The 27,514-nt window shown below is 32.4% G+C and overlaps 2 protein-coding genes across 12 annotated transcripts in view; one reads left to right on the top strand and one right to left on the bottom strand.

The window, feature by feature from the left end:
• The first annotated feature begins 657 nt into the window (after nt 1-657).
• LOC110009689 (uncharacterized) lies at nt 658-25,425 on the top strand. Of its 9 annotated transcripts, none has more exons than XM_089722286.1 (7): nt 737-918; nt 1,045-1,115; nt 1,806-1,958; nt 9,812-10,007; nt 22,752-22,926; nt 23,887-24,042; nt 24,975-25,425. In XM_089722286.1, the coding sequence occupies exons 4-6, from the start codon at nt 9,949-9,951 to the stop codon at nt 23,989-23,991; spliced, it is 339 nt and encodes a 112-aa protein (XP_089578412.1). In that variant the 5' UTR covers nt 737-918; nt 1,045-1,115; nt 1,806-1,958; nt 9,812-9,948; the 3' UTR covers nt 23,992-24,042; nt 24,975-25,425. The 9 variants fall into 9 exon arrangements, 5 of the variants coding, with proteins under 5 accessions (XP_089578414.1, XP_089578412.1, XP_089578411.1 ...); XM_089722285.1 differs by having other exon boundaries at nt 1,795-1,958; XR_016321121.1 differs by lacking the exon at nt 1,806-1,958 and having other exon boundaries at nt 658-918; nt 10,628-22,915.
• Nucleotides 10,015-27,514, bottom strand: part of LOC105636054 (MADS-box transcription factor 23) — a 23,850-nt gene continuing 6,350 nt past the window's right edge. For all 3 annotated transcript variants that reach the window (XM_089722281.1, XM_089722283.1, XM_089722282.1), the window contains exons 3-9: nt 25,023-25,101; nt 14,226-14,287; nt 11,322-11,421; nt 11,157-11,198; nt 10,984-11,067; nt 10,588-10,742; nt 10,015-10,514 (exon numbers count right to left, since the gene is read on the bottom strand). In XM_089722281.1, coding sequence (XP_089578407.1) covers nt 10,499-10,514; nt 10,588-10,742; nt 10,984-11,067; nt 11,157-11,198; nt 11,322-11,421; nt 14,226-14,287; nt 25,023-25,101 — 538 coding nt within the window. In that variant the 3' untranslated portion in view covers nt 10,015-10,498. The remainder of the gene's footprint in view (nt 10,515-10,587; nt 10,743-10,983; nt 11,068-11,156; nt 11,199-11,321; nt 11,422-14,225; nt 14,288-25,022; nt 25,102-27,514) is intronic.

The raw sequence follows: 27,514 nt of genomic DNA, 5'->3' as shown, positions 1-27,514 counted from the left end.
TTCAGATTTTCTGATGTTTGGGTGCCTATTAAATTAGTAGTGAAACAAAAAATTTTGATCAAAGGAAAAATCTAAATTACTTTAAAGAAAAGTTATTTTTCCTTCTAAAAAAGAAAAACATTTTGTAAATATTGATGAATTTATTTATAAGGTTATATTAATTTATTAATCGTTATGTAGTTATTAGTTATTATTGACAATCACCATCGATCACGTTAAAAACCGCCCATTGCCAACTACCACCCACCACCATCAACTGTTAGCCACCATATAATATTTATTTTATAAGTTTCCTCATATTTATTAATAAATTTTAAAATATGAAATTTTCTATAATTTTAACTTTCAATTGTTTGAAATTAAAATTTTAATATTTTTAGCTAACTTTCAATATTTGCAATCAAAACAATAAAAAATAGTTATTTATTGGAAAATTGTAAGTTATGTTTTCTAAAGCTAAGTTATTGTATAGATACGGAGCCTAAAGAATAAGAATAATAATTATTATTTTTTTAACTTGATCCGTTATTGAACTCCACTCTAATATGCCTTTCAAAAAAAAAAAAAAAAAACAAAAAATCCACTCTAATTTGCACCAGATAAATCTGTTAACTTGGATTATTGTAACTTGATCCGTTGTTGGACGCCTGTGAAGCTGCACTAACAACTTCAAAGTCCACCCGCACTGAATCCCAATCGTTTCCTATTTAAACGTCGACAAACGTGATAGTTGCTTGAGATATTTTCTTCTCTCTCTACAAAACACGAGCATCATTTTTATAAGGCAACAAGGCGTTCTTTCGTTCTTTTGCACTTCCTCTCCTTTCCTTTTGTTAGTTATGAGGAGAATCAGATCTCTCTCTCCAATGATCACCTTCTTCTCCTCATCTTTTTCACCTTCTTCCTCGATTGATCACTGTAAGTTCTGTTGCTTCTTTTAACTTTTTTATTTAAACTTCCATGGCTTTTATAGCTGCTGATGTATATACATATATCTTTTTGTACTGTACTTGCATCTTATTCATTTCGGCTCTCTTTCTTTAGTGCATTTGCAGGTTTGCTTGGTTGATGTCAAGAAGAATTAATAAGCAACGAAGATTTGTTTGCACCTTCAGGTAAAGATAACGGAAAAGAATATGTATGTTTACATATCCTCGTTATTCTGGATTGTTAGGATTTTGGTTTTGATGACTGTATGTTGTTTTTTCGAATTTATATTTTGGATGTCTTGTTTTGGGACGGTACACGATTTCTACATATACCTGCAGTTTTAACTGAACTGTGGAGCAAATGAACTTAAGCGTTTCTGTAAAAATTGTTTATGTTTGTACTGCTGGGTTACCAAAATTAAGCATATTGGCGAATAAGCCTCTAGTTTGATTTACTTTCTAGCTAATTCCCTGTAATTATCCTTCTTTGGTTGGTCCATATCATATTTGTGGATCACAATACACTGTGAAGTACATGATATTTTTGGATATTGCTTTATGGTTAGGTTGTAGGTGTGGTAAGAGTTTCATAAGCCCTTTCCCTTAAAAGAAAGGGTTCCTGTTTCAGTGGGGTAAAAGAAGGGGGCTGGGGCTGGGGTTGGGGTTGGGAAGAAGAGAAAAAACCATGTAACACTGATTATGTAAATGCTGTAAGTCATTCGTCCCCATTAATGTTTTCATAATTTGTGTGCGCTCACAATACTACATTCAAGATTTTTTTTTTTTGGCAAGCTGTGAGATAGAATTCAAAAATTGCTGATTAGTTTTCTCATTTCATAATTATTATGATGAAAATTTGTTTTAGAATCATCACAGTTCTTTACCAAACTATGCATGGATGAAGTATCAATTACATATGTTGATATACAAGGAATGGGGTTGGGAGGAAGAAAGCTTTTGGTAGCAAGTCCATAGATGTTAAAGAATGATGGTGATGGAAAATTTTGATTGCCATTTGATTTTTGTGAGGTTTGATGCTTTTCTCGTTATATTATATTTGTTTTCCTTTGTTATGCCTTAATGGTGCTAAAAATTCACATCATTGATAGGAATAATAAACGCGATTAGTAATATTATTATGCACATGTTGGTGTTTTTTATTTTTTATTTTTTATTTTTTTGTTGGGCAATGTTAGAGAGGTAAGAATCCTAGGAGTATTCAGATTTTGAATCATCTAGTTGATTGGTTTAGAATTGGAACTTATGCAATCAGGTTTAGTTGCTTGAATAAATGGTTTGATTATCATTTTGAATTTTTTGTTTATACCCATCTACATCTAGGTCCTTCATATACAAGTCATAATTTCTTGTATAATACCATAATAAATAGGTAATAAACACCTCATCATGTATCCTACTCAGTGGTAACCTGTCCTTTGAAAGTAATAGCAACATGATTTATAAACTTGGAGATTTTCAAATTGTATGACTGCATGCCTTTATTTTTCTATTTTTTATGAAGATTTATCAATATAGAGTAGTTTAACGGCGGAAGTTGTGTCAAGCATGCATGCCTTTTTATAAATCTCTATTCCTTCAAAAGCAACAACTAAGCCTTAATCCCAAATAATTGAGATCCGTTATATGAATCCTTTAACCACTTGAGTCCATAATACCAACACTAAGGCATTATATCTATACACACAATAGAAAATAAATAAATAAGCATCGGCAGACGGTAGCAAAAGAGCCTTATTCCTAGATTAATTGTTATTTACTTTATGGATCTTTTGTCTCTAGTTTGTTCTTTTCATAGCTAGGTATTCATTAGTCCTAGGGTACCGTATCTCTTTAACTATCAATGCGTTCCAGGTGGGGCTGTAAACGAGACAAGCCGCTTGTGAACTACTTGAGGCTCGACTTGGTAAAAGATCGCTCGAGCCGAGCTATTGAGCTTATTTAATAAATTAGCCGAGCTCGAAAGCTTTCGAGTTGGCTCGCGAGCCAGCTTTATCAAGCTGAGCTCCTGAGCTAGCTTTATCGAGTCGAGTTGAGTTCACGAGCTAGCTCAATAAGCCAAAAGCAACTGAGCCTACTTTTAAATGTCATTTTGATTTGATAGCTTTCGAGCCTGAGTTTGAGCTTAGTTGGTTTATGGTTATCGAGCAGAGCCCGAGATAGGCTCAAGCTTAACTATTTTAAACGAGCTGAGCTCGAGCTCACTAGAGTTGACTCAACTTTGACTCGTTTTCAACCCTAGCTCGATGTGGTTTTAGATCTATCTTTTTTATTTTTTTTTTCTCATTTAGCATCCTCTACCACCAAAGTATCATACTTATGCACTGGGACACATGGGGTTCTATGAATCACATGGCCAAACTATCATAGACGCCCTTTCCTCATTTCTTCTCCAACTCTGCTACTTGTACCTTTTATGGGATGTGGCCAATCTTAATTTGTCCAACCTTGTATGATCACACATCTATTTTAACATCTGTATCTTTGCTGCAATCATTTTATGGACATGTTGCGTAATCGGTGCCCAACATTCACTCCTATGTAACATTGCAGGCCTGATTGTTGTCCTTCAGAAATTAGCTTTCACCTTTTTTGGTATCTTCCTATCATATAGCACATACATGGCACTCCTCTATTTTATCCATCTTGCTTGAATTCTATGGGTTACATCATCAATCAAACCCTCTTTCTAGAGAACGGAGCCTAGATACCTGAATTGATTGCACCTGGATATTACTTTATCGTTCAATGAAATCCCTTGTCCTTGTTTCTTTGTTATTTCAGACTGATAGGGCATGTACTCCATTTTACTCCTGCTTAGCCCAAAACTCTTACTCTCGATAGTACTTCTCCATAATTCCAACTTTTTGTTTAATCCTTCACTTGTTTCATCAATTAGGACAATACTATTTGCAAATAACATGCACCAATGAACATCATCTTGTATGGTCCTGGTTAACTCGTCATCTTGTATCCCCTTCAACTTTTCTCACACTTTTCGCTGTGTCTTTATACATATCCTAGATGACATCAAAATAATTGACATGAACCCCCTTTTTTCCTCCAAATCCACCAAAGTACTTTTCTTGACACTCTGCCATAGGTCTTTTCCAAGTCAATGAACACCATTTGTAGATCCTTCATCTTTTCCCTATAAATTTTCATTAATGTTTTGAGTAGGAATATAGCCTTCATTGTGAATCTCCTTGGCGTAACTGGTTCTTTGACACCTTTGTAAAATCTTTGAATCTATGTTCTTTTATTCGTTCAGAAAGCTTCATTTTGTGACTTGCAAGTTTAATACCTCGGTATTTTGTACAACTTTTAGATATTTTATTGTTCTTAATTATTGTTATCAGTTTGCTCTTTCTCCATTCATTTGGCATCTGTATATTACATAGGATAACATTAAATAACTTGGTTAACTAAGTAACTCTCACTTCATCAAGACTTTTCCAAACCTCTATAGAGATACCATATGGGTCACATGCTTTTCTTTCCTCCATATGTTTTAAGGCTTCCTTGACTTCATTTGTCCTAATTCTGCGAGTGTAGCTCAGGTGTCTATCCATCGAAGGTCCACTGAATCGTCCTTATGGTTTTTGTTAAACAATTGATAAAAATAACATCTCCATCTATCTTTGATATCCTTATCTCCTGTTAATACTTGTTAAGAATCATCTTTAATGCTCTTAACTTGACCTAGATTTCTACTCTCTTAGCATACAACTCAACACTTCCCCTAAAGTTGGTGCATAGATGTTACACATGCCCGACTTTCAAGTTATGAAAGTGTTTGCTATTGAGCCCTTTGTAAATGCATTAGTAATTTGATTACCCTCATTCACATGAGAGTTTTAAAACGCCCTGAATAACTTTCTCCTTATGAAATGTCAACCAATCTTTATATGCTTTGTCCAATCATGTTGAGTTGGATTTTAAGCAATAATAATAGTTGCCTTGTCACAAAAACAAGGATAAGTCTTTCGTTCTTGACACTTGCAACTTGTCCATTACCTTCCTTATCCACAATAATTGCAAACACCTTGAGTATTTAGCTTCCACTCTTGTACAGGCTACCATATTGTGTTTTTTACTTCTCCAAGTAACTAGTATCCACCAACGAAGTGCAATAACCAAATTTGACTTCCTATTGTTGGGAGATCCAACCCAATCATCATATGTAATGACTTCTCTTGAGGTGGCCATGCTTAGAGAAAAGTAATTGTTTGTTAGGTGCAAGCTTTAGATATTTTAAGATGTGAACAACTTCTAGATGAGAACAATGAGGATCATGTATATATTTCCTAACTAGATGGCAATATAGGCTATATCTGGTCTATTGTATGAGAGAGAAATCAATCTTCCCACCTCTGCTTGCAATTTGTGGTTAGCCTCAATAGGAGAATTTGCTGGTTTACAGTCCAATATAGCAGTCTCTTCTAAGAGATCAAGGGCACACTTTCATTGAGAGATGAAGATCCCTGTATCAAATCCAGCAACTTCTATGTTGAAAAAGTATCTCAAACCCCTTAAATCCTAATCCCAAACTCCAAGACAATTGTTTCTTTAAAGAGAGCAATTTCCTCTTCATCATTTTTAATACAACCATATCATCAACATAGACAATTAGTAATATGATCTTACCACTATAAAATGTAACAAACGAGATATGATCAACATTACTTTGAGAATATCTAAAGATGCTGGTACAAGTTTTAATTTGGAGAGCAGTGGGAATATTGACATTATCAACTATTAGATCAAAACTAAAACTGGAATCGTAATTAGAATTAGTAGGAGTTACCAAAAGCTTACTGAATGAATTTTCAAGAATTGATTGCATAGATGATGTTTGACCTGGTATGTCGTGCTTTGGCATTATCAATCTTCTCCCTTCAATTGTACCTTTTTAAATATGGCCTGTCCAATCTACTTGTCTTAAGTCCTTGTTCATAAGTTTCCTGTTCATTACTAGTATTAAGATTTAAAAAATGTCTAGGAACAGGTACTGATATAGGAGCTAGCTATTCCATTCTATTCTCTTTGAACAGGGGCTTGAGAAGAGCGGAATTAAGGCTTAGATTCTCTAGAAGTCACATCCATGTTCTTAAAGTATTTTGGGGAAGGGGGGTTGATTAACCAACAAACACACATTTAAGCTCTTGAGTCTAATTTTCCTCCATGCTTGTGATGGAGAAAACACGCTCAACCAAATATTTTTAGAGAAATAGTATGCGAATTTTTAAATAGTATACGAATTTTTACCATGTAGCACTTCTAAAGGACTTCTAAAGTTAAGAGTCTGAAAAGGGCATTCTATTAATGAGATATGTTGCGAAAAGCAAAATAGCTCCCCAATAAGTCTTGGCGGTGTTCATGGCAAACAAAAGAGATCTGCAACCTTTAGTAAATACCTTTGTTTTTCTTCTTTTGGATTTTCCGTTTTGAGCACTAGTATTAACACAGTTAGTTGATGTATTATTCCATTTGAATCTAAATATGCTTAAAATACTCTATCCATGTACTTTGCTCCATTGCCAGTTCGCAAGGTCGTAACTTTAGCATCAAATTTTATAACTCTTATTATTATTAGAAGTATAAGAATGTTTAGTGTTTTTGACAAATTCACAAGCATCACAAAATAAAGAATCTTACTTGTATTGAATATATGCTAGGATAGAATTTCCTAAAAACAAAAAGGGGTGAATTTCCTAATCTCCTATGACACTGAATTATTTCTTGGTGAATATGACTATATTCTCCTAACAGATCTCGATTATAATAGGGGCTAGAGAACCTTTTTCAAGAAGATATAAGACATGGTCGAATCTACCAAAGTCAATCAATTTCCCTATTTTCAATTCCTTCAAAACACAATGAGTAGGAAAAAACTCAACTTTATAATTAAGGGCTTTTGTAATAGTTCTAACAAATAAAAGGATTGACAAGAAAACTGGGAATATGAAGAACATATGCAAATTAATAGTGGATATGCACTTAATAGAATCTGTGTCGGAAATAAGAGCTAAAGAGCCATTGGTTATACGGATTGTATCATTGCCATAACGGGGTAATTTGATGCAAGGTCGTAACTTTAGCATCAAATTTTATAACTCTCATTATTATTAGAAGTGTAAGAATGTTTAGTGTTTTTGACAAATTCACAAGCATCACAAAATAAAGAATCTTACTTGCATTGATAATATAGACGAGGATATAATTTCCTAAAAACAAAAAGGGGTGAATTTCCTAATCTCCTATGACACTGAATTATTTCTTGGTGAATATGACTATATTCTCCTAACAGATCTCGATTATAATAGGGGCTAGAGAACCTTTTTCAAGAAGATATAAGACATGGTCGAATCTACCAAAGTCAATCAATTTCCCTATTTTCAATTCCTTCAAAACACAATGAGTAGGAAAAACTCAACTTTATAATTAAGGGCTTTTGTAATAGTTCTAACAAATAAAAGGATTGACAAGAAAACTGGGAATATGAAGAGCATATGACAAATTAATAGTGGATATGCACTTAATAGAATCTGTGTCGGAAATAAGAGCTAAAGAGCCATCGGTTATACGGATTGTATCATTGCCATAACGGGGTAAATAAAGTTAAAAATTTATTTGGGAGAGCCCATCATATGTCTGTTTGCTCTTGAATCTATAGCCATGAATTATGATGAGAAACAAAATTTGCAAGACAAGTCATACATGAGTGCACCAAATTAGAGGAAGCACCTATGGTGGATGGAGAATCAAGCTCTGACGGAAGACATCTAAGGTTTGTACTTCATTAGATAGACTCCTAGTAGTTGGTGCTTTAGGGACTTCTACTAATTCCACTTGATGCGCAAGAGGTCTTGCTAAATTCGTCCTTTTACCTCCATGACCTCTAGTTAATTGGTCTGCTATGCAATATCCAACGTTGCTTTGTGTTGACTTGTGTATAGACTAATTAGGAGAACTTATTCTTGCCTTATTCACTTTTCCTATTTAGAATTAGATTTGTTTTCCTATTTAGAATTGTATACTTGTATATAAATAGGGTGTATTGATGTCATTGAATATATAGAAATAGAGAAACAATTCTTCTTGATAATCTCTAAAATTCCAAGTCTTTGATACCATGTTGTGAACAAAGATATAAGATTTTATTTTCTTTCTTATACACATATCTATATCTATTTCTATCTACCTAATTTAAATGCTTCGATACTCAAGAAGCATACAGGTCAATTATAACAATGCAAGTCAAATAGCACATAATCCAGCAATTATATAATGATTTTCCGATAGAAACATTAACTTTTTTGTCTTCTGAGTTATTTTGCACTAATTTTGCACACCTACCATTACTAGTTTCCAATGTTTTCTGAAGGTATTTATTTTCAATTGTAAACAGTGGCTGAAATATTGGCTATGGCAGATTGGAAAATGAATGCACTATTAATAATGAAATTTATAGTTTGAATAATTGATAATATGACAAATACTTGTGTATTTAATATTTGGATCATTAGTTTCTAGGCAGATGTCAATACTGGTTGCAAGTAATGATTTGAAATGGTTTATTTGTTTATAATAACAAAGTATACTTTAACGTTAATCTTAAGAAAGTTTGTTGATAAAATTCGTGAAATTTTGCACGCATTTTTACTCTTTTAATTCAAACCAATATTTTCAATTATTTCAATTATTTTATTATTTATAATGATTTTATTTATTTTCACTTAAATTGACAAAAAAAAAAAAAAATTTATTATCCTGTAAAAAAAAAAAAAAATATTTGTAATGGCTTTACATTTTCTAAAGTCAGAATCATGCGGTTTACCATAACAGCTAATTATACTGTTGAAAGTCCAAATTGTTTAAAGCAACTGTCTCTCTTTTTATTGAAATTAATATTTGGTTTTTTAAGTAAAGCGAATCAGATTTCATGTTTGTTGCATTTTAATAGGTTCAACGTGTAGTTTGATTTATCTTTGTTCTTGAATCTGAATGACACTAATGATTGTCTTGCAATTATTTCTAATTTTTCTTGCTGCCTTGGAAACAGTATTAATTTGCCCATTTCTCACTTTGTCAGTTGTGGTAATATGTGCAATAATTTGGAATTTCAATTGCAATCTGGAGAATTTGTTATTTGTTGAATATAACTATATCGATAAACATTTCCAGAAGTAGATTAAAAGCATTGGTTGAGACTTGGATGACTATCTTCTTTTGGGCATAACTTCCTAATTTGCTCTGCCTTCAAATGATCAAGGATACTATTATAAGCTGAGGAATACATGAAAGTTATTTGTTTGTTTCCTGTCTCAGAATCATATTATAGGGTAAATTAAGTTTAACCAACAGTTCTTGCTTGCGCAATAGCTAAACATTCAACTAGTTTTGATATGATGTCTTTTGCTTGCTGTTCATATGGACTTCCTAACAGCACAATCTGAATGCTTTGGGGTGTGCCAAAGCTTCATCCACACTGCACAGCAACTGCCGATTCATGTCTGCATAAAATACACAAGTTGCATTCATCACTAGACCTGGCTATAGAAAATTAGGCATGACAGTGAGAGAAATACTCTGCAATTGTGGTTTATCACAGTCTTCTTTCACCTTCTTGATTTTCTATTGTTTAGTCGCTCATTTTTACCATGCTGCAGCACTACTGCATGAGCTATGACAAATATTTGCTGTTTCCTCGCTGTGCTTTCAGTTTTTTGTAGTCGACTCTATGTCAAAAATGGATCATCCTTGTAATATCTAAACTAATTTCTTTAGTTTGGTTTTGATGGAGTGCATAGACAATGGAAATTCATAACTATATTGAATGCTTTTGTTTGTTTGTTTTGCAGAAAAGCCAAGAGATTCTATTATGTATGCTCTCTATTGCACTAGGTATTACTTTGTCCAGATGACAAATGTGCTGGGCTTTGTTGTGTTCTACCGTGTTGACAAATTATGTTTTATGTTTACGGCATCATAATCAAGCATGCCCGCTTCAGTAACTAAAACTTTCTACTGGTTGAATGGGATAAACGGGAAAAGCAGGTATTTATTTTGGTTCTGCAGTACTTATGCGTTTTTGTTACTTATATATGTTCTACTTGTTTTTTCTCTTTATCCTTTTATGAACTTTTCATTCGTTAAATGAAACTATTTATGCTACTAAAACGATACTGATAAATAAATTGAGCAGAAATTTAAAATGCTGATAGGTACGTTAGAAGTAGCACAATTCAAACAAGCAGTTACATTTCTTAATTCCATTGAGCGCAACAAATTTTTGCGTCATCTAGAGTAACACCTGGCTCATACCAAGCTTTCCCATTATTGCATAATTTTGGTTCATAGGAGTTCTAGCCAACAATTTCTAAAGTATACTTTACAGAATGTATCATACTGAATCTGGTTATCCTGCTGCTGGAAGATACTTCTAATTGCTGATGTACGAGATCTCATAGTGTAGAGAGGTGTTTTGTCAACAATCGAGCAATTCACTCAGATGATGATCAGTATCTGTTCATTTGTCAACTGCTTTGCTATTGCAATTGTAATCTGTTGAAATTTTGGATGGAATGTACTCAGTTGCTGGAATATATAGTTTACTAACAGTATAAAGAGAACTTACCCAAATTTCATTTGTTTTGGTGATGCCTTATTGGTTTGAGGCTGTGGCTGGCTCAGCTGGAGATGGATTGGGGCGTGTAAGTCATATCCATTGCTTATAGTGTATGGTGGGTGGGAACTTTTGTTCGCTTCTCTTGCATCCCTTTCTGCACAAAACTGGGATTGAAAACTTCTGTTTCAGCCACTAGCAGACAGCAAGCATTCACTTTATCAAATATCACAAATAGCTATGGGGTTTCAGTAGGCCTTAGGTTTAAGGCTGGGTGGTGAATTCACTAGGTCGGCATTGTTTATAGATAGGTGTAATTAGGTTATCAAATGTTCAAAACATTGAGTTCAGAGTTGAACAGTAGATGAATAAGATTTTTGTTAAAGCATTTGCTACCTATATAAATACCTTTTTACGTAATTCTGCATTTTCTTGACAGATGAGCTCTAGTTTCTTATGCAGTTTCAGGTTTTCTTGATAAGTGAGATTTCCCTGTGATGAAGTTGGTGAAAGAATGTCAAAATTTTAAATTTGATGGCAAGAAACTAGAAAAAAAGTTGAAGTCATTATCTTAGAAAAACCTTTTGGTTGAGTTCCTTGATTTCATCAGTTAAAATTTGGTCCTGCAGAAGGAAAAACAGCTTCATTAGCAAATATGCATTTGATATACTTGCACATGAAGGACATACGTTGAATGTAATAGGATAATTGGATAAGTATAAAAAGTCTTTATCAGGCTTCCATACCTTTTTCATCCGAATTCCTTTAAGACTCATCTCCAATTGGTTTTCTAAATTTTGTAGATCTTTAACATTTAGGCCAGAAAGTTCCTCCCCCATCAATTGCCTGTATATGTCATTAATGCATGAGTCATTTGTCTACCACAATTTTTATTTCCGTAAATATTTTATCGAAAAGATCATATTTTCTGGTAAAGTTTATGCTATTATTTTCATTATGTCTAATCTTGTTTTGTTGAGGGTGTTTTGATATAATCTTGAATACTTGGCACAGGTATGTTTAGAATATGGCCCAGGTTATAGTTGATTTTTTGCAAAATCCATTTAGAAAGCTAGTTTTAGCTTTATTGAGCCTTTTGTTATCATGTTAAGTGCTTTATAAGGCTAGTGTCCTGGTAGTATTATAGATATTAACTGCCAAGGCCTTGGAGGCAAAATGGATTATGATTATTGAGATGCATATGATTTTTAAAAAGCTTATGTAAGCCATGTAAAGTATCCTATATTATAGTTTTGGGTGAGGTTTTTAGTTGAGAGTGTAGTGTTCTAGGTACATATGGAGTGTGTTTACCACATTATGTCCACTAGGAAACCTTTGAAGGCTGCATGATGTGTGACACATAAGCTATTAGTTGGCATACAATTTGCTTTATTTTCATAATTTAGAAATTTAGGCATGAAATGGATTGGTTTACACAAATTTATATGGTTCAAGTGAAAGTAGCTGTCGATAATTGTGACCAAGTAATGCTTGTTAAGTGAGCACAAATATAATGTCAACATGGCCTTGTTCCTCCAGCAACCATCTAGATTAGGAAACTTGAAAGGTTTCCTCAAATTGCAGTGAACAGATTGCAACTTGTTTTGGAGTGAGAAAGGATTAAATTCTCTTCAATACAACAATTAATGCACATTCACACTTGTTAACTTTTAGTGTACCTGTACATAAGGAAACTTGGGAAACATGTACCTGTGATGTTTATTGAAGAAATCTAGCATTCCAAGCTTAAGGAAATTTTGGTTTTTGTTGCAAGGCTTTTTATTTGCTGCTTTAACTAATGGACGCATTCAATAGTTTGGTGTTTCAAACTTTTAGCAGTTACTTGTAGAGAATTCCAACTAAATATGCATATTTCATACAATTTACTCTTAACTAGATACATGTAATTGAAGTTTCAATTTACTTTAGTTACTGTTTAAGTTTTATCAATGTTGCTGGTTGTACTTGAATGCCCTTTTCTATTTTATTTCTTTGGAACTTTGGCTGTGATACTAGTTGAGGAATGCACATGCAAGAAACCTACTAGTTATTGAATTGCATTGTACAATAATTGAATTTGCTTTTGATCTTTGTAATTCAAATCATTTTAATTTAGTTAACTTTAGTTTGTTAATTTAATCATATTAATGAATGACTTAAATGTATATTGATGAAAATATTATAACTAAAGGATTGAGTTTTTAGTCATTTGATGGTAATTTATTTATATTCTTTACTTAAATTATCAGAAAATTATGAAATTTTTAGTGCAATAATAAATGCCACTTTTGTAGAGTTATATGAAAAATAATAAGAACAAAAAAGCTTAAAAAAAATATAGTTATCAATATTCATGAAGTCAAAGATAAAATATCATCATAAATGGCAAAAAAAATTTTATGGAATATTTAAAAAAATATTGAGAACAAAAGTTTTATTCCTTTTGGTATTATCACAATGTAATCTAGGTTAAACTATGTTGAATGGTTTTATTACTTATTACTTTGTTTACTTTATGTAGCTTTTGGACAATTTTATTATAATTTACTATTGATCTCCATATGCGTAAGAATAAAACTCACAATTAACAAATTTCTTTCAGATCTTTCTCAAAAAAAGAAAAAGAAAAAAAATCTGTTCAGGTCATGTTCTAACATCCAACTTAAGGGCATTTTTTTTACACAAAAGCTAAAATATGATTAACAACAATTAAGCTCTTATGTAAATATATCTTTAGGTCTTAATTGATCAAATAATTTGTTTATTTAGAAGTTACTATCTAAAAGTCGTTCCTCTTGGAAAATTATTCATTTGCAAGTTGCATTTTTAGCATATGGTTTGCATAATCTAAGCATGTCAATTCCTTAATTGGTCATGTTTGGTCACTAACTTGCACTAGCTGAAGGAAGTTTATTTTATTATCTCTTTCAACAGGTTCTACTTGACAATTAATTAGGTTAAGTGGTTACAGGGAATCATAACTTTCCTTTAAAATGTTTGTAGTTGTAAAAACAAACAAAGGCATTAGACTTGCTTTCTGGGGAGTCTAAACTTTTAATATTAGTTAGTTTGAATTTTAAACAATCTTATTATGTGTTGATTGACTAATAGTCAATCTTGAGTATGGTAAAGGAGGTTTTACTCATAAGGGAATTTTCTATAAAAACACTATTTTGATGTTGTTGAAAAGAGCAATTTAAGGGTGTTGTTTATCTATTTCCGAGCTTCTATGACAAAACATGCGGAATTCTCCTAGAAAACAAACTTAATGACGTCTAATGAACATTTTCAACATGATATTTGTTCAACTACAATAATACTAATAGGCACTAAAGTTAATCATATAGATAAGGGGATTTTTGAATTTTTGTTATATATGATGATGTGCTTTAGTTTAAGAATATATTCTTGGTGAGGAAAAGCCAATAAAGGGGATTCTTGGATTTTTCATGTTTAGGATAAAACTTTATAGGGTTGGTTAAAGTACAAATTTTAATGATCTTACATCGACATGCTAAATCCCCAAGTAATGGACATGATAATGATTAGCTTTTAATTTATGAAGTCTTGCACCATTATTTTTATTCAGGAATGAAGTGTAAGAATCCATAGATTACATATAGGATTTATAATTGAGTGATTGACTCTACCTATGAGATTCTTGTAAATATTGCAATTCCTTCCTCAAGCTTGCAGCCTCCCTTTGCCAAAACTAGCAAGAACAAAGCGGAAGATATTACATAAAAATAACAATTATATCTCTAAAGCTGATTAAAGAAATTGAAAACAATACGATTGCCATAAAATTTGGGCATTGATGCAACAACAAGTCAATACTTGGAATGATCATAAGATAAGTTTGTGTTTGACTGCATTTTTGTATATATTTCTACCCTCATCATTGGATGAATACGTTAAGAGTTTAAAATATTGAGTGTTAAGTATGTGTTCCATTGATCAAGAATTGAAATTCACAGTGAAATGGCATTGCATCGTGTTTAACATTTGTGGCTAGCATTCATTGTGACTTAAATTATATAACAATTTAATGTCTTGGATAAAAGCTAGCAAGATCGGAAGATAAAAAAGATAAGACGCTTATGCTTCATAATTTTTGTTTTCCTCGTACAAGTTTGGAGGTGCCTTATCCTAATCCACTTTTCTTCTCATCACAGAATAGACTTAAGGTCACACGTTTGTTTGGGGGTAAGTAAAGTAGGGAACTAGAAGTTCATAGGAAGCAAGAATTCACTGCTTGTTTGGTTCCCAAAAGAGGAGAAATCTTAGGAAGTTTGAGAATCTAACTTCCTTGACCATATAGGAAGTTAATTCCTCCCCTCACCTCAATTAGGTGCACTTCCTGAGCTCAAGAAGTTTGTCATTCTCTATTTTGGCGATGCTTTTTTGTGCTACCAGTACTTAATCTGTTTGTTCCTCTCCAAAGCCTCTCTTTAAAAAGCAAATTATAGGAATTTCGACAATTTATTTCCTTAGCAAACTTCAAGTGAGCTTCTCTCTCATTCATGATTGCTTCAATTTCTTTATTGATCATTGATTCTTGATTTTATCCCTTCTTTGTGCCAACAAATTAAAAAAATCCATGGGTTATAAGATGAAATAAGTCATTTGATGCCTGATGAAATTTTGATTCAAGAATTGAGTACAGATATTCTTTCTAATTTTTGGTTCTTTTTTGTTTTTTTGTATATCCAAGAACAAAACTTTCTTATTATTTGATTTGGTTGTTGGCAAACTGAATGGAAAGAAGATGATAATGGAACATGGTTGTAGCTTTATGATACAGATTTCTTATTCTCTTCTAAAATAATGACCTAATGGATATCAATTGTATAATTTGCATTTGCATTTGGGTTGCTTTCATATAATTGACTCGGAATCTTAAAGATATTGATGGCATTCTCATCTTATCCTACTTGTGAAAACAAACTTGAATTTGCATAAGCATTTGCGTTCGTTGACTTTAAAGCATTTGTCATTCTATCGTCTTACCTAAAAAATGAGCATTTTCTATGGCTATTTGTATATGGTGCTGCATTTTATTTTGGATATCCTCATTTAACATACACACCACTAATCTCACTATAGATAAAGCTAATTGGCTTTTTAGTGATGTTCTCAAATTTATTTGTCCTAAATTAGTTACCTAACACTTATTTTCATTGGCTTCATAAGCATATGACCTAAAATTATGATGATATATTGTTGATTATTATGTGAGTTTAGCATTGTGCATTGTATAAAATGTGCCTCATTGAATTGATTACAAATTATCAGACTTTCATTAGTGAAATATTTCAATTATTATACTCATGTACATAGTAATGGTATTTATGTCATTTCTAATGTCACTTTTTATTCACAATTTTACTTCTCAAGAGTTCAACATATCAACCAAATGTAATCAAACTATACTTCCTAGGAAGTAACTTTCTTGGTATTGTACTTCCTAGGAAGTTCTACTAGGAAATTGGTTAACCAAATGACGCATTAGAAGGATGCTCTACATTGGTCCACTTGCTAGTTCCATGGATTAATTTGTTAGGTAAATTGCATCACTGGAAATTGAATTATGCGCTTTATTCTATTCTAGTAAAAATGATTTAGTTTTCACAATTATTTAATGTAAAATTTTGTTCTAATTAGGTCTAATGACATTAATTCTACCAATTAATGTATCTGAGTGTAGATATAAGAATTCGAGATCATTTTTTCTAATTGATGGGACTCAGAAAACTATTTCACTCATTTTCTCTACCCTTAAACTAAAAATATTTATGGTAGTGGATGGGAGGTATATTAGTTATGTACATAATTCTTTGTGCTTTGTTTTATCTATTGTGCTTCAAGCTAATTTGCAGGATTCTTGTTATTTCCTTGTCTTTATGTAATTTGTTTTAATCCTTGCTAACTATCTAGCCTCATTGTTTCTTTTTGCCTTAAGCAGTGTTATTAATATTTGTATTTTTATCTATGCCGAACTAGAAGTCTAAGTTGGCGTTTTAGATACTGTTGGAGGTTTATTTGACTTTGTAGCGATTTTATTTAGATTTCATTATATGGTAAGGAAGAGTAATAACATACTATTGCAACAAGGTTTGTAAGTTGTTAAAGACAAGCTAAGTTGTTGAGGAGCTAGAATTAAGGTAGGTGTACGATTTTGACTATTGTTGATTCATCATCAACATACAATATAAATGAGATTTTAACACCAATGTTTGTGGAGATTTGGAAAAAAAAATCCATATGGCAATGCAAGTGAAGTTGAATGAATCCATGCTACGTCTAAAGTGGTAATTAGATTTGTTTGAAGTTGGAAGTTGCTAATTTAATTGTATACAAATATGCTACATGATGAGCAAAGTTCTAATTGATTGTGTAAGTTAATATTAACACTAATGAAGAGGATAGGTTCCTTTTACCTTTTACTTTTTGATTCTTATGATATTTTGAATTTTTTGCATGGTAAAGATAACATAAGTTTAGAACAAGTGGATGAGGTGATGCTAGTCATGGTGGAATTTTGAAGGTCGTTTTAAACGGAGATATTTGAATGTTAGGCTAGAATAAGAAGTCAAAGGATATGATTTTCAATGATATCAGTGTAGATAATTTAGCTATATGGAAAAAGGTTTCCTTGGTTAACGAACAAGGATGGAAAAGCAAAATGCTATTATAGATCCTAGCTAAGCTATAATAGGTAGAAGATGCCTCAGTGTAGGTATGGTGCTCCTCACATGTTATTTCTTGTTCTTAGGCAAATCATTCAAGTCTTTAAGTTGGCAGGGTCAATGCCGTAAAGACAACGAAGTTTAGTGCTAAACTTAGGACCATTAAGGAGGCCAATGTTGTCTTGCTTGGTTCACTTGAGCCTTTTTAATCTTTGATATTATTTAAATTCTACTCATAGGCATGGGGTCATCTTTATCTTTAAGGCTACACTTTATATATAATAAATCTATTTTGATGGTTATCTCGATATTATTGTCGGGTCATTGTGTTAGCATGTGTGAAATAGGTGGTAATTGATGATAATGTGATTATATGTAATGAATCAAAAATAGTATTTCTAGCTAAGCAATTCCTTACAATGTTGTGATACATGGACATCAGTATAGGCAGGTCGAGTGAGATTGGCTTAAAGAGGCGCATCTTTTCCAAATTGCATTTCGACGGAATTTTTTTTTGCTTCCTCCATAGTCACTATTTATGTAACTTTTACGAGCTCCCAAAAGGTTTGGAAATGATTCCTAATTCTTAAGAATATCATTCCTCGCAAAAAGGTGCATCCAACTCATCTCAAGGAGTGTTTTAATATATGAACTCATTATGGAATATTTACCTCAACCCAATGCATAAAGTTCAATAAGAACTTTGGAGGTGACATTGACATGTTTTTGTTGCTTGGGAGGCTTTTAGAAAAGCATTGTGATGAATGACAATTTTTAGGAGGGATGATTTTGCCAATAGTTGTTGCTTGAGTGAATAACTCATCTTGGTTAATCTAGTTAGGGTAGGTTATATGGATTCTTTTTCTCCATTTTAATTTGTTTAGGGGTATCTTTATAGGGTGGTTTAAGAGTTGCTGAATACTTTCTTAATTGCTTCACCCTATTTAATCTTGAGGCCTTCTTGACCTGTAATAAGCTTAACTTTTGAGTTTGTGCTGATCAATATATCCAAACCATCTTGGTTGAACCTCATAACTTCTCTCTTTCTACAAGTACATTGATTTCATGTCCGGTCTTTCCTTGCGTTTTCGTACCTCTATGTTAGCATCTTTATCTTTGGAACGTAATTTTTTGCACATTAACCTATTATATGGCCAGCCTAATTGCAAAATTAAGTTGGTCATTGGAAGGGAGTTTAAGAGTAGTGAAAATTAAGGTTATAAATGAGCCAAGCCGCTCTTGGGCTGCTTAAGGCTTGGCTTGGCTAGGAAAAAGATCGTTCAAGCTTATTCGATAAGTTTAACGAATGAAACTCAAGCCTACTTATTGAACTTGTTTAATAGAGCTTGAGCTTGAATTCAAGCATGTAAGGGCAATTTTTTTCGATCTTGAGCTCGAGCTCATACCTTTATTGAGCAGAGCTTTAGCTCAGTAGACTTGGTTTGGCTCATTTATTGTCCTAAATTTAACAGGGATGTTAATGAAGGTGAAGGAAATGAATGAAATGGAAAGCAAGGTTTCTTTCAAAATATTAAAAAAGTATACTGTTAACAGCTGTAAAAACTTAACACTAATTGATGTAAATATTATCATCCATTAACATTTCATTGCACGCTAAAATAAACTAGCAAACTAGAATAGGAGATTAACCTCAATTTAATTTGTACCTTTTAACCCATAGTGTAAGTTGCAATTACTTGGACCTTTTCAACATTTAAGTGTTAGTCAACCAAGTTGTCTATTAAAAGAGACTATATATGAAGTGATCTTGAGTAATTTGCCAATATCAAGTTTAGTCCAACTCTCTCTTCTTTTCTTTCTACTTGTCCATTCACTTTTTTTGTAAGGCTTCTCCTCTCCCTCTCCTTTTTCTTTCTCTTGCCCATTTTCTACCAGATTTTGTGTAAATTAGGAGCACTAACTTGGATTAGCATTCGTAAAAAATAGCTAATAACTTATAAATAATGACATGAGTTACTAGATTAACAAATATCTACATATAAAAAGCACATTTTTATTTTAAGGTACTTTAACTATAAATTGAAAGCAATTATATTTTTATTGAATACAGACAATCAAAACTCATTGGTAGCGCTTAATTCAAATTCTTGCAAATATGTGGATTCAGACACAATTCTCTGGTGAACGTGAAAAAGAAATCCTATCCACATTCTATACATGCAACATAGTTTTTGATGGGAAGTTTTTTATGCTATTGTGACTTTCATCAATGTTACAAACTGTGCTATTAAATTAAGAATTCCCCATACTATTTGAATACTGGAATTTTGATGCTTGAATTGGAGAACAGGACGTTTCAGTGCCTCAAGTATTCACATACTGACCTAATTGTATTGACTGATGGATTTGGACGTCTAAAATGATTGTTGAGTTAGATCCAAGAGCTGGTGTGCATTCTAGATGGTTGAAGGAAAATGGCACTGCAGGGTTGCAATGGGCTTGATGAAAGAGAACCTGCAGAGTGTTGTTAGAAATAATTATAAGTGAACTTAGGCACTCTGGCGAGAATTTTATGCATGAGTTAGCATACCACAAATTCACGATGAATTTTGAGTATCTGTAATTGTTTTTTTCTTTGGCTTCTTTGTCAAAGGACGCTATGATGACTGATGTGTGAATGTGAAACTTGGGAATTTTACAGATGTCATCCACTCAATTTTGTCAGCGGCATTAGTTTTCAGGGCAGCTTAGGAAACTTCTACTTTTGAGTAACCATAAGAGCTGGAAAGAGGTCTGTTTTAGGCATTGCTAAATAGGAAATGATGTTTAGTGTACCATAAGGTACCAGTCTGCCTAACATCCCTTTTTGTTTAAAATGGGTTTTGATAGTTCATGATCAGGTAAGGATGTCATATTGATATATTGATCATCTTTTGATATCTTCACTGGGGACATCAAAGAACGCAGAATCAATTCCTATGAGGTATAAATGACATAATTTTGGGCAATAATCTACATGTTTGGTACTACTTGTCAGAAAATCTATTGAGAAGGTTGTTTGTGTCATGGAAATCTGCATATAAAGAAACCTAATGCTTGTACATCATTCATCTTTGAAACATCTTCAATGGTTCTGCTATTCCAACTCCTACTATTATGAACCTTTGCAAGACATAGTGAACACTTAAAACGGACATGGCTATAGGATCCTCCAAATATAGGAAAACCGTGTGAAGGAAAATTACATGTTCTGTGCTGGAGATGGATATCTATCCAACACGTATGTTTATTGCAGAAAAAAATCAAGAGTTTGCAGAGGTCATGGCATCCATGTACTTTGGGCCTTTCATGATATTAGTTTATATGCGATCTATTTTATTTTGCAAGAAAATTGTTAGAGGTTTTGCTTTTTTCTTTATTGCCGTGTTCTGATGGAAAAACATTGCAGCAGCTGCCGCTCTCTTGTATCTTTTGTAATGTAGTCATTCATGATCTTTCCAACTGTGTCTCTTCTGCTTTGTTTGAAATGGCCACTAGTAATCATATGAAATGCAAGAAATAGCATGGTATATCTCATCAGTGCAGCAAGGTGGCAAAGTAAGGCTGAAACGTAAAACAATCTTTAAACCTAGTCTGCTCATTACCCACTTTTTCAATAATATGTGAACCCATAATACTATATCGCTACCTAGGTACGACTTCAAATATAAATTGCCTACTAACATTAACAAAGAAGAGTCTTCTGTGACAGATATTGAACAGCCAGCAGCCTATTCCTGTCAAATTTGCTCGTGTTTTTTTGCCTGTATTAATTTCAACCTATTCCTTTCATTTTCAAGACAAATAGAGTTGAATGCCTTTTATTTATTTCTTTCTTCTTGTAATTGACTCTATATTTCTTTTCTCCTAATGCTCATCCCTTCTGTCTGACATTTGGCTGAGTAAGGGATAGATGCTTCTGCTTACTTAAGATCGTGCTAGCATAAATGTGTGCTATGATTTATTTGTACAGACCTTTACTTCCTTGGTGAACTCCCTTTGCATTCTTGACCTATGGTATTAGTGAGGATCTTACATAACATTGATTTATTGCAATTGAGCCATGACTCACGAGAGGACTGAATTTTGAATTATGATGTTAGCCTTTGGTGAAAGTCTGAAGTCGACCTTTTTCCCTGCATATCCTTAGAAGCTGATCATAAGAATTTCTTGTAGAGAATGATAATGATCTAACGTTGGTATTCTGCTAGAGGAATCTGCCTTTCATGTGGTATGGGTTTAGTTTCCCTCTCTCAGCCAGCCACATAAATTTTCCGTATTCCCTTTCACTTTATCATCCTATAATGACTCGCAGGATGCAAAGCTTTTTATTGTTAAACCTACTTTATCTTGCAGTTTGGAATGGTAACTCGTATGCAATGTGTGAGAGAGTTAACAGTATCATGTTTTAATATTTAGGTCCTGAGTAGGTGTGGTAACTTGAGACTGGTTAAAAATGCAGAAACCAAGCAGGTGTTTCTACTTCTTTCAAGATCAGCAAATAGAACATAAAGAAAAGCTTATCGAGGAAAAGAAACATCAATCTGTTACTAGGTTTAGCTGTGAACCCAGCCATGCATTCCCTTGTAACAACTGATAGAATGGAACTAGTTTTTTGCCTTCAACGTTAGTTGAAGTCATATTTGTCTTATTTTTCTCTCTCTTTCTTCTCTCTCCCCCCAAACCCTTCAGAAAAAATACTAAAAAAAATCTATCTTTCGTAGGTCAGAAACCAACTATTTAGATTTCTGTATTTCCCCTATGGTCATAGGTTCATACATAGGGCAAGTACAACAGGAACGGGAAAGGAACCAAGTCCCATCAGAAAACTAACTTTTGTAAGTTTTAAATACAAATATGTCCCTAATATGAATTAGCATCATAAAAGCTCGCAAAAACATTGGCTCTTAAACAAAATACAGGAAGAAAAAGATAAATTGAATCAACATTGACTAATTTGAGACTAAGGATTAGTTTAGGTCGAGCCAAGTTTTATTGTTAACTCAATGATTTTCTGAATTAATTGGTGAGAAGTTTGTGTGCATTAAGAGATGGGGAGTTTCAACTGATAGGACCATTTTAGGGGTGGGGCATTTTAAGCTACAATTCTAGATATTGGCCAAAATGAACCTTTATGTTGTTTATTAAGCATGGACTAAGTTTGCCATGTTATGATGAAGGATAAGTATTCTGATGATTAAACAAGGGACTTGCTTTAAGTACTGCAGATCATTTTAATGGTTATAACGTTGTAATCTGGTGTTCTAGAAGTGAGTGTTGTTTGTTTGGTTTTTAATTCATGTAAAATTTTTGAATTTTAGGTCTGAAATTATGACGAAATTTAAAATTTGATTATAATGTTATAATCTGGTCCAGAGGTGAGTTCTATTTGTTTGGCAAGTCATGTAAGATTTTTGAATATTAGGTCTGAAATTATGATGAAATTTGGTGAGAATGGATTCCAATTGCAACCTAAACTTTGAATAGGAAAAAACATTGTTGTTGGTTATGTGTTCAAGGGTTCGAGGACATGGGTGCAACCCTAGAGTATCTTCCAGAATTCTACAGGTCCTGCACAAGGGCAAACATTCCAAAAGATCTCTATCATTTCTCTGAGATATGGTTGGAAGAAAGAGAAGACATCATTGAAGGTACCTCTGAGGTATCTCTCTGCTTCTCTGTGTTGTATTTCACATTGTATGTTCAGCCGAAGTCTTTCTGGGGTACTTGAACCTAGATTTTTTACCTTCACTTTTAGAGTATCAAAATGGCTTTCTTCCTTAACAATATAATGATACGTTGGTTTTATAGAGTTCCAAATGAAACATCGCGAAAAATAGGCCAGCAACGACATTAATGGACCATTTGGTGTTTTATTTTATTATAATAATTTCTTAACTTGCATTCCTACTTTCTGTGAATTATGAACCATATTCCTGTCCTTTTAGCGTCTCCCTTACCATTGCTTTCTGTGCTGAAGACTTGTATTTTTGTCTTTTATGAAAAAATTTGTTTGCTGATAACTAAGCATATGATACCTTTGCTGCTTCAACAAGAACTCCATAAAATATTAAAACAGCAGATCCACATTGAGTAGCCACATCACTCCGTTGCTTCATTTGTGTCTATCTTGGAAAATTACCTCGCCTTGAAATATGTTCTCTTACTACCATTCATGTAGACATTGATTTATATTGCAGAAAATTTAGCTGCGTTATTTTTTCTAATTCTCTTATGAATTGGGTATTGATCTATTATTGGAAGTGACAATCACTCACAAGTATGCTGTTCTATCACCGAACTTCTCTGCAAGTGCTGTATCTGGCTTCCATAGCCTACAGTTGTGTACCTAACAGGAATATATCGTCTGCTGATTTTGAGATTATCCTTCATCTAGCAAAATGGATGCATTCTCTAGATTTTGTCATTCACTTAGAAATGGCAATTATTTTTTTATCTAACTTGGTAAAGGCAGTAATTAAAAGCTGAACTGCTGAAATTTCACCATCTTCATACATGCTGTGTCAAAACATTTAAATGATTTATTGTAGTCCTTATCCTTTTTTGTTTTCCCCCACTCTCTTTTGTCTGTGGTCTGAAATATCTATTCTTTATTCTGCAGATGCAAACAGAAGGCATTGCCATGTATGACCAATGCTATTTCAGCTTGTACTGGTACAAGCATCTGGACTTGCCTAGTGGCCTAGTCTTTCCTCCTTTTGCATGACCTACTTTACTAATATTGAAGTTTCAACTATCTCCAGGATTTCAACTTCAGGTACGAATTGAGGGAATGTTTGATATATATATATATATATATATATATATCTTGATTATACTTTAATAGTTTCCTTTGTCAATTTTCAATTTTTGGTTTTTCTATTGAAAAATTTGTTAAAACTATACTTTTTTTTTTTTTGAAACTATTGGAAAAATGCAAACTAGATCATCTTAGAAAACTTGATTTCCTTTCTGTTTGATAGTCTGCTTCCACATGTTGCAACCCTTCCCCCATAGGTGTTACCTGTCTTCACTCCTATCTTTTGGTGTATTTCTGCATTTCCAATTGTCATTTTGGTTTTTTTTTTTTTGGTTTTTTTTTTTGGGTTGGGGCGTGGTTGAAAGGATGTGGTACTTTTTTCTTTTTTATTTTTCATATCCTTATTGTTGCAACTCCTCAGTGATAAGGTTGATGATTATGTTGAGGTTAAACTGACTAATGATTTCTTGGTTCTGGTACACGGATAAAAATTTTCTTGTCTATGGCTTTGGTGCAAATCACAATTTTGCCATATAATTATTCTCAGAAATTATATTGCACTGAGCTCAAAACTAGGCCCCCCAGTATGCATCATCACACCAGATGAAGCTCTTGCCCTTGTCTTTTTGTTCGAGTCTGTTTGGCCTTATTGTTTGAGTTGCCATTAATAGAAACACAACTAAAAGTGCGTGGTTGAAGTCAATTCAGATTTGTTATCTCGGAACAGCATAAAATATGCTGCTTTTTCAGTTTCTAAGCCACACTAGATTTTTGCATATTAAAGTAAACACAAAAACACAAGTGCCAACCTAGAATTCTTCGGATGATGCAGAATGAAAAGATTATAAATGAACAAAGAATCTCATCATCAAAGGTTTCTGTTTACATTTCACGTTAGATTTTGCGGCTGCCAAATGCCTAATGCACATTTTATTTTCTATGGATGCTAGAAAACTTGGAGAGTAAAACAAACTGGAGAAGTGTTGATGAATAATTACCTTGATTTCAGAAGCAGGGTTCATCAGTTGGTGCTGTTCCTCTTTCAGCTTGTTGTAGCGTTCAATAACAGAATTCATGCTGAAATGCAAGTGGAGAATCCAAGGAAAAGAGAAAGGAGAATACCATGAGTTTTTGCACAGGAGTATGAATGATTTAAAATCAATATGCAGTGAAAGTATTCCTAATTTATAACCCAAGTAATTGAATTTTTAGTGATTGCTCAAGCCCCTAGCTTTTGTATCGGCCTGATATTGACTCGAGATTACTACTTCTAGTAGAGCCTGATATAGTTGGAACATAGATGCTATAGAGATAGATCTTGTTTAATTGTTTTCGTAGTCTTTTTTTTGTTACTAACGTATATGAAATTCTCCTTGAAAGCAAATTTTAGTGATTTTCAAATTGATATTTTCAATATAGTGAATAGCATTAATTTATTTAATTGCATTCTTTATCTGTGCAAAGTATCTGTCATTAATTAAAATATTGATTCAATTGTTCAAAAGTTAAAAGTAATAGCAAGCTCAAGAGTCAATTTGAGTTGCAATTTTGTCAATTTGAAATCAAGTGCAAATGCCTTGTGAAAAATACATGATATAAATGGAAAATACAAAAAAATTAAACTGTTAGGCCTTTTTTGTGAGCAAAATAATATCAATGATGTGAAATGGAGTTTAATAATTTTGTTTCAAATAAAACGTGGAGTTGTGTCGGTAAAATAGGAACTTTATAATGGTTAATCACTTATTAACCACTAAACACAATTAATTATTAGCTATTCCGAGGAAAAATACTCATGAGAGGTAATGACGGACGGGATTAATTTTATATTCTAAAGGTATGAAACGAGATTAGTATGTGTCACATGCAAAGTGTGTGGGATTCTTGTAAGATGTACAAAAAAATTGCTACAATAATGTAATTTTTTATGGATGTGCTTCATTCCCTCCAAACCTCTCACACAATTGGGAGCTACCAAAGGGGCATATTCAGTTGCATGGACAACAATATCTTCAAGCAAGGCTTCAATCAGAGAATTCTTTTTGTATTTTACTGAAGATAGTTGTGTTCAAACGCAACTTAAAAAAAATTAAAAATAAAATAAACCTCCTCTAATAGGTTCGTTTATCAAAATAACTATTGTTTTGATAGAGTTTAGCTGTTAAGTGTTTGAGTAATTTTTCAAAAAACGTAAAAATTAAACGTTATATGAGTTACTATTTTATAAAATGTTATCATAATCTTTAAAAGTTAGTTCAAAACGCTAAAAGTTATGTAGAAAGTTGTGGCCAAATACAGCCCAAGTTAAATAATACTTAGAGAGAGATTTCTTTGAATATTTCTAAATTGTGAATAAAAGAAGTCAAAAATCAATCTTAAAAACCTTCTTTTTCATCAAATGCACGTACGGTGGAGAAAAAGAAAGGAAAATATATATGATAGGGCTCTCCTAAAAGTAATAAAATTAGGGTTTTAAGTTTTACAATTTTAGAGTTTTAAGGTTTGGGATTTAGGGTTTAGATATTAGGGCTTAGTGTTTTTTTTTCAAGCTTTTAAGAATTTAGAGTCTTAAATTTAAGAGTTTAATGATTTAAGAATTTAAGGTTTTATTAACTCTTAGGTTTTAGGATTTTGGGTATACTATTTTAGAATTTAGAGTATAAAATAAGATTTAGAGTCATTTTACATATGCCCAAAAGAAGAATAGAAACCAAAAATTGTTTTGGCAATTTGTGTTAGGGTAAACTACAAAACCCTCTACACATTAATACCCAAACTAAAGCAATTTCACAAAATTTAATAGAATTTAATTAAATTTCTTGATTTGGAAAAAAAAAAAAAAGAATTGACTTCAACAAAATTGGCTATAATTAAAATCAATTTCTATCAAATTTGATAGAATTTGAAACAAATAAATGTTTGTTATAATGGAATTTGATAGTATTTCCTTTTTAAAATTTTACGATTGGGATAGCTTAGTAAGTAAAAATAAATAAATTTCTATCATGAAATGATATCAACATAATTGTTATAAACACAAATTTAAGTGAATTATAAGCACTTTGCGAACTTAAATTTTATGATAAATTTAAAACTTTTAAATGCGTAATAACTTATAATGCACAAAATATTTTTTATAGTATTCTGTAAAAAATAGTTATTTTTTAAATGAATTTTTACAAAATAATAAATATTATGTTTGGTAAATGATGGATATTTATTGTAAAAAAGTCATGGTCTATAAAATAATAAGTATAGTTGTAAATATTTTGCAATATTTTCAAATATTTTGTAAAAGATGATTATTGTTTGTAAAGCTGATAGATTACAAAATAATAGCTCTAATTGTCAATATTTTATAATACTTCCTAACAATTAGTAAAAATCATTTTTTTAAATTGCCGGATTACATAATAATAGCTTGAATTATTAATATTTTCTGATACTTTATAAAAGTGACTTTTTTTTTTTTTTTTTTTTTTTTTTTTTT

The sequence above is a fragment of the Jatropha curcas genome, chromosome 6 (assembly GCF_041381405.1).
Source record: "Jatropha curcas cultivar XTBG-Jc1 chromosome 6, XTBG_Jcur_1.0, whole genome shotgun sequence".
Lineage (NCBI taxonomy): Eukaryota > Viridiplantae > Streptophyta > Magnoliopsida > Malpighiales > Euphorbiaceae > Jatropha > Jatropha curcas.
Note: the sequence above shows the minus strand (reverse complement) of the source record. Positions and strands in the feature narration are given on the sequence as shown.

Coding starts and splice junctions, on each gene's coding strand:
- LOC110009689 (XM_089722288.1), top strand. CDS start 9,949: ATGCCCGCTTCAGTAACTAAAACTTTCTACTGGTTGAATGGGATAAAC. Junction 10,008..22,751: donor GGGATAAACGGGAAAAGCAG/GTATTTATTTTG, acceptor AACTTTGAATAG/GAAAAAACATTGTTGTTGGT. Junction 22,927..23,886: donor TCATTGAAGGTACCTCTGAG/GTATCTCTCTGC, acceptor TTTATTCTGCAG/ATGCAAACAGAAGGCATTGC.